This window comes from Astatotilapia calliptera, chromosome 16 (assembly GCF_964374335.1).
Source record: "Astatotilapia calliptera chromosome 16, fAstCal68.1, whole genome shotgun sequence".
Taxonomy (NCBI): Eukaryota; Metazoa; Chordata; class Actinopteri; order Cichliformes; family Cichlidae; genus Astatotilapia; species Astatotilapia calliptera.
In genome coordinates, this window is record NC_137437.1 from 34,046,684 (window position 1) to 34,054,548 (window position 7,865).

The 7,865-nt window shown below is 42.9% G+C and overlaps 1 protein-coding gene across 2 annotated transcripts; it reads right to left on the reverse strand.

The window, feature by feature from the left end:
• Positions 1-581: 581 nt before the first annotated feature.
• Positions 582-3,671, reverse strand: twist2. Of its 2 annotated transcripts, none has more exons than XM_026144853.2 (2): positions 2,922-3,671; positions 582-1,138 (listed from the first exon to the last, which is right to left on the reverse strand). In XM_026144853.2, the coding sequence occupies exon 1, from the start codon at positions 3,447-3,449 to the stop codon at positions 2,955-2,957; it is 495 nt and encodes a 164-aa protein (XP_026000638.1). In that variant the 5' UTR covers positions 3,450-3,671; the 3' UTR covers positions 582-1,138; positions 2,922-2,954. The 2 variants fall into 2 exon arrangements, with proteins under 2 accessions (XP_026000638.1, XP_080147065.1); XM_080290939.1 differs by having other exon boundaries at positions 3,038-3,655.
• Positions 3,672-7,865: the final 4,194 nt, after the last annotated feature.

Below are 7,865 nucleotides of genomic sequence, written 5' to 3' on the forward strand. Positions count from 1 at the left end.
AATGAGGTCCTTTTAGTGTTTAGATTGCATCTAACCACGTCTGGGAAAACGACATGTAAACAGTTTGGATGTATTGACTGAGCGGAGATTCAAAGGAATTTCTTCAGTCATTTAAGAGGGGTCTTTGGGGTTTTTTTTTTTTCATACTACAGGCAGAGTTATTGTCCTTATCTGCGGTTTTTTGGGGGCTCCCTGCTCGTTAGGAAGCACAAAGGCATCGCCATTTGAAATGATTACTCGTTATTTAAGCGTACAAACATTTTATATGACCCAGTTTGAAACTGGCTCGAGTTTCCTGCACTGTTAATGAAGCTGTATTATTTTATGGTCTGTTTTTTTTCTCGGTGTTTTCTTTCCATAACAAGAGGAGGGGCACGTTCTCACACCCAGCGGAGAAAGAGGGAAAGAATGTGGTTTACATGGGAGCCGTATTCTTTTACGCCCATCTAAAAAATTGGCTAAATTTTTTTTTTAATTTTATATTTATTTCTTTGATGTATTTTTTATTTGAATTTAATCAGCAGAACTACATGTTCTAGCCTAAAATATATAACTCGAATAAAAAAAAAACCCGGAACGTATTTCTTTCAAAAAATACGTGTTTTAATAAATAAGCAAAACAAACCAAAGAAAATGTACACTGGACGGAGTTTGGATGGAGACTTGCTAAAGAAAGTCGATGAACTAAATCCATGCAGCGAAAAAAAAATCTAAATTGCATTGGTCCCTTTACAGGCTATAGGCGTACTTACACAAGTATTTACAAAATGCATTTATTTATATATATTTATAATTTGGTTTAGTCTTTAAAAAACAAAACAAAACACAAAAATATATTTACTTCTAAAAACGATTAACGGATGGCTTTGGTGGAATACAGGCCGTGAATCCGAGCTATTCGCTGTAACATCTTTTAGGCCTACACACATCACAGGGCTCTGGCTCTTTTCCTGCTTCCCCCGCTCTCTCTTCCACAAACTGCTCCGGACGATCAGAAGCAGTGCGATGGGTCGACATCCACACTCACTCCCAGAGAGTTTGTAGTTGTGGCTCGCATTACGTCTCTGCGCCATGCCTTTGAGGTCCATGGGTTCTTCAATAATCCCTGTGGTCTTCATACTTTGTAGAAGTTAACAGTCTGCAAAAGAAACAGGGAGAAAGAAATGTGGGGGAGATGTTATTGATCAGGAGGGATCACGTGTGTGGACAGTGACAGGCTATCTATCGGCTCTGGCTTTTCGGGGGGAGGACATCTGGCGTATTTTACGCATGTAAGGGCTCAATTAGCACGTGCGAACTAATGAATGAATCAATTATTAGCCACGGAGCTGAGTAAAACCACATGGAGGCAGGGAAGCAGCGTGGTTTTGAATGCGAATGTACTTCCACAGCTGCTTTTATTCTGGGCTTCGGTTTTAAAGCACCTGAGTAAATTCGGCGTTAGTGGACAAGCCTGAAACAATAAAATCCAATTCCTCGGAGCAAAGTTAAGCCCCGAGTTATTATTGAAATAAATCACGCGGCTCACCAAGGTCGCAGTTTGTTTTGAAAGGCCCCGCAGTGTGTCCACAGCCCGGTGTGAATTATTCATTTTGCTGCTAAATTAAAAAATGTTTGTTGTTACTTTTCATTCCAACTATATTTTGGATAAACCTGAAGCCCGTGAGAAACCCCAGCGCCGGTTTAACTCTGCCTTTTTAACGCTATCAAGCCACGCGTCGGAATATTTTGAATCTAGCCAGCATGTCGCGGATGCGCCTTCAAATTTAAAGCAAATCACGGTGAAGAGCCTGATATCAGATTCAGAGGAGCTCCGAGGAGCAGTCAGGACCGGACAGGCTTCGATCTTCACATCGGGCCCTGAGCCCTGTCGGATATTTAAAGGAAGGTTACAGCGACTAAAACAAGACGCATTCCTGATTACTGACATCACTAATAGAGTCACTGTTACTCCCTCTTTAATACCCCTTTGCTAAAATAAAAATAAAAAGCTCAAATTAAAAGTAAAACCTCCAAAACAGTGCCATCTGTCCCAGCTGCAGGTCAGCTGTAGAGTAACCAGTCCACCAGATCAGGGAGCAAAGCAAGCCCGAAGAAAGTAACGAGCCTGCGTGTTAATGCGGGCTCTGTTTTTGTTGTCTTGCACTGGCCTGAACTTCCCCGTCCAGCCGCAGGAGCTGCCCATTCCTGCGGTCTCCACACAGGAAGGCGCTCTGTTGTGGATATAAATTACCCGTAGTGGCACTACAGCTGCGTCTTGGCCCTTTAAAAAAAAGAAAAACTAGGGTCCTTATAAGAGGGACTACAAAAGTTAAAAAAAAACTAAAAAAAAAAAAAAAACTTACTTTTTTGGCAATAAATAGAAGAGAGCAGCAGATGTGGCACCTACTTAATGCCTGCATGTAAACAAGTTCCGCAACTATTATTTGTATTCATTCCTCCGCCTAATCCTTCAAATAAACACGAGCACATTTTTCACATCCCTCTGCTTCACTCAAGTCTCGGAACATCAAATTGATATCATGGATTATTCTGTCCCCGAGAGTTTGCGCGCGGACAGGCAGGGTTTAAAAGATGCTGCGGCCTCGTGCTTAAAGTTTGAACATTTAAAAAAAGGGATGGGGACACGTTTGACGCACTGGATGCCTGTCACCTACACATCTGGCTACAGTTTCCCTCCAGACACGTGGTCAAGTCGTCACCTGATAACGACTCTTTTTTTTAAGTAAAGTTCAAAGTGAAAATAAACAGAATTTGGGGGATGACTCCCATAATGCGCTTCATAACCGTTTTACCATAAGGCGTTATATCTGCCTACAGCGGCGCCTTTACAAACGAGCCCTTCATCGTTATTACTTCTTTTTCCTGCTGTAAACACTGACATCATCGACTTTTTTCTTTCCGGGCTTCGTGCTACCCACCGCTTTGGCATTGGAAGTGACGGTCTGTGGGTGCTAGTGAGATGCTGACATAGACCAAGCGCCCTCCATCCTCCACACAGAGAACGCATAACTGAGTCTTTCGTGCGCTACGTAACTGCAACTGGACATCTTGCTGTCCATCTCGTCGCTCTGCAGCACCTGACAGAGAAAGTCGATGTATCTGGAGGCCAGCTTCAGCGTCTGTATCTTGCTGAGTTTGTCCGACGGCAGTGTGGGGATAATTTTGCGCAAAGACGCAAAGGCCTCGTTCAGAGACTGAGTCCGTTGCCTCTCCCGGACGTTGGCCAGGACCCGCTGGTTCTGCAGCTCCTCGAACGACTGAGTGCTGCTCGGACTCGGCTTCTTCCCCCGTTTCACCGGACCCGGGCTGCTGCCGCTGCTGTCGTCGCTGGACTTTTTGCTGTGCCTCCTCTTTCTCGCGAAGCTTTTCTGCTGTCTGTCCAGCTCCTCCTCGCTGGTCACCAGACTATCCACAGGGGAAACCGGAGAACTGGAGCCCTCTTCCATTTCTTTCTTGAAGAAATGCAGAGATAGAGAGGAAAACACGCTGTCCACCTTTGAAGCCGTGGTTACAAAAATTGTATAGATATCCTTGAAGCTGAGGGGAATAATTTCGAGATGGGTCTCTGCGCGTCTTACTTTGGAAGGAACTATGGTCAAAGTGGCGGTTGGCACGATTCTCCTCGTGCAGGAAGTTTTTTCCTTACAATATTTTTGGAAACGGTATCCCGGCGTCAGATGCTAAATAGGTTTAAGAGTGGAAGGGGAGGGGTTTTGAGGTGCGGAGGGGGAGCTAGTGTGCGCCTTGGTGTTCAGCAAGCGGGAGGGACCAGTCATGGTTTCGTGTATCATAGAAGACTTAAACAAGACTCGTATTTACTGTCAGAGGCCAGGGATGACCGACTTACTCTGCTCTTATTTTCTTTTCCCTTTTTAGCATCGGTGGTCCCTAGAAGGAAAAAAAAGTACAGTTTCTTTACGTGGAAGAAAATTACGTTCACTATTTTTACTGAGATGATGAAATGACTCATAATTTAACAAAAAATAATTTAATAAAAAAGAAAAAAATTGTCTCGTTCTTCTTGGAATATTTGCAATGATATTTTTGACATATATCTATAGTTAGTTTACATCTTAAAGTTAAAGTTTAATAATAATAATGATAATAACAATAACAGTCTTTCCTCATAAAAATATTTTCCAGATTTCTTAAAAGGTCGCTGGATTTGAATTAAAGTAAAACATGAGCCAGAGCCTTTAGGGTCAATAAAACTATCAAATTAACTGCAGTATAAAATCCATTTGTTCTTGGAGAGTGAAGGCTTTGTGCCACAGTCGCTCCCTGCGAGGCCTTTTACAGCCACACAAACCTTCCGTGTACCGTAAAAACAGAGTTTTAACGCCAGTGTAAAGTATGCGCACCGCGGAGGGCGATTTACGCACAGACTCGTCGGACCGGTGGAAATATATCCGCTTGATATTTAATCGAATCAAGTCTGTGCGCACTCGCAGCTCCTATAATGTGGAAGTCAAACAGGAAGGAGGCTTAAACTAACCATCGAGCTCTCCGGTTTCTGCCGATACCTCCAATGAACGGTTTTCCATGCGTTTTGTCAGCGGCCCACCTCTTCATCTGTCACGTCGTGTTTTCCCTACACAGAGCGGCGCACAGGTGGCTCATATTATAGAGCTGAATTTATCCACTGCCAAAATCTCAGTTTGTCCAAATCAGCTGACTGTGACCTCTGGAGATTTCTTTAACTTCTTTGTTATCAGTTTCTGACTGGAGAGCATTTCAGCTCCCATAAAGCACCAAAATATAACCAGTTATTTTATTGTTATTGAAAAAAGAGATCGGACAAAAAATATGACAGTCGGATGAAATAAGATGTTCTATTTCAATCAAATGCATTTTATTCGACTCTTGGGGATAAAGCCGACTTTCACTTAGTTACAGGAAATTGGACTAATATTAGTAATAAGACTGTGTTGAAGATAAAACAAAACATTTCCTAATGAAGATTAATGAACGAGAGCGTGTATATTTTACTTTTTTGCAGCAGGGGCTATATTTATAACCGGTATTGCATGATGTTCATGTATTTATTAAAGAAACAGAAATTTAACTGCTAATGTAAATCCAACGAAAATCAAACTGGTCCAAGAATGACATCATTAACAAGCAATTTAGCTAATTTACACACACACACACACACACACACACACACACACACACACACACACACACACACACACACACACACACACACACACACACACACACACACACACACAAGTGTGAAAATAATCACGTTACAGCAGCTCGACTGTTAGGCGTGTTAATAAAAACAGAATGTAATGATTTGCCCATTATTTAAGATTTATATTAATTGAAATAGTACAAAGGCAACATAAAATATCAGAACTGAAAATATTTATTGTTCTGTGTTAAATTACATGCTCGGTTTGAATTTGATGGCAGTGGCACGAGGAGCCGTGAAGTTTCAAGTATGAAGTAAGCAAACGTTAAACTCCTGAGAACTTGGTGTTGCTTATGCGAACCGAGTGTGCTTTGTGTTTTAGGCATCACCGGTAACGGTTAGTGTCACTCTACTTTTACGTAGTGCCAGATGCATTAATTCAGACCGTGGCATGCCCCGGGCTAGGTCCAAGTGTGGTTTCACATTTTACTGGCCTCCTTCATACAGCTTCTACACGAAGAAGGAAATGTTTCACACATGCAAATATGAAAGCAATGCTCGAATATGCACAAGAGCAAGTATGAAAGAGGGAACATGCACCTGAAGGAGCGTGCACAAAATTGCACACACTTTCCCCCAATTATGACCTCTGACCTTCTGCTCCCTGGCTGGGCTGCAAGAGGCCCCTGGGAGAAGGGTTGACTTGCAAAGTATGAGACTGATCCTGTGCAGTGACTATGAGGTAGGCTTCTCAACCACACACACACACACACACACACACACACACACACACACACACACACACACACACACACACACACACACACACACACACACACACACACACACACACACACAAACTTCACAAAAAGAAGAAGAATGGGACCTTAGCTGACACTTTTCCACCCACTGTGTGCTCTAGGCAATGCTAAGCAAGTGCCCACTCAAAAGTCAAGCAAAGCTTGCAAAAACACTTTTCACACTAACAGAGTAAAAATAATTCAGCTAATCAAAAAACCTTTAACTTGATGTGCTGCTGAGGTAGTTTAGTTACCATGTGTTGTTTCTTTATTCATAATTCAAATACATCTCACCCAGTGTTCAATGACATCGAGAGAGGCTGTTGGCTCTTGGAAGATAAAAACACAGCCAAATACTGTAAAATGAAGTGAGACAGGGGGGAGAGAGAGGGATGACTTGCCTCTCAGATCAAAGGTGAGCTTGGGCCGTAACTCAGCGTAGCAGGATGACGTACTTCTGTCTCGTCTGACACCTTTAAGACCAGCTCCACATGAGCCGAGGGCAAGGCCTTAATAAGCGCAGAGCCTTTCTGCTGTCACTGCAGCAAGAAATGCATCCCTGCTGCATGCACCGCCTCATAAACAGAAAAGGACAGAGATGAGGAGTGAGAGTGAGAGGTGTTGAGAGACAAAAAGCAGTTTCAAAAGAAAAAGAAAGAAAAGAGATGAAATGGCAAACAAAGAGGCCAAATGTACGGACGTGTGATGATTCACAGAAGACTTTGATCTGACGTGGAGGGTCACGGATGTGTGAGGAAAGTCAGGAAAGAGATGATTTGTTAGAGGCTGCGATGAGTGAAGTTTTGCTGTGTGTCTGACAGATTTGGTTACCTTTGACTTCACCACTATCCCGCCATCCCCAGACACTCGTGAAGTCTCACCCCAAATGATCTTGGAAAGAGGAACTAGCTTTGGCCTGCATGCAAAGTCGTGTACAGTCTACATTATCACCTGATTACGGCATGCATCAGTGCATCCACATTTGCCTTTTTATATGTGCACTTAACATGTGCGGATCTGCGCGTGCGGGTGTGCCAGAAAGTGATTCAAGATGAACCAGAGATCAGCAGAGGAAGGCCCAGCTGCTTTTCATTGCACAGAGTACGGTGTCTATTACCAGGAGTGCAATCGCTTTTAAAGCTACTTGTAGCACCACTGCTTCCACTGGAGGAATCCTTTACATATCTATACAGGAATCCAACCCTGCGACTTGAACCAGCCACAAAGCACCTAACGACAAGGAATTTTCTCCGAACAGGCTGTGAGGACCACAAGCAAAAAGAAGAGTACAACATTTCCAAAAGGTCAGTGCTATCTATTGACAAAAAGAACATGAGTGATCACCGCTGATTAGTATTGGAACAAAACAGAAAACAAATGTTAGCCATCTCTGCCGCTGCTGTTTTGTAAAAGCGTGTCTGTTTCCAGAGTTTGAGAAAAAAAACATGAATGTCTGTTTTATTGCACAGTTCTCTTCCAGTAAGTTGTGAAAATATGACTCACAAGTCAGCTCCGAATAAGAACTCGCGCGTCATACTTACTCAAAGTCCTTATTTAAGGTCGAATGAATGCAAATACATTTAGAAAACCAACAAGACATGTTTTGTAACTTCAAAAGGCCGATAGCATCAAGGAGAGAAAATTACACATCGCTGCCTTTCCTGCTAAAACATTTCTTTAGGGATACATTGTCCCAAACGTGCAATCGCAGGCTTGCGTTTCTTTGAAAGCACGAGACTGCCACTTGTTTCTAATAAGAGCCCGTATTTAGCAGAGGCCTCCACAGTGAATGAAACAACAGGTAATATCAATGAGTGGTACATATTGGACTATAAAACCATAGGGTCACCTGCACTCACAGAGCGAGTCCTCAGTAACGCCCAGAACCCATTCATTCATACATCCACACTGCACCATTCCTC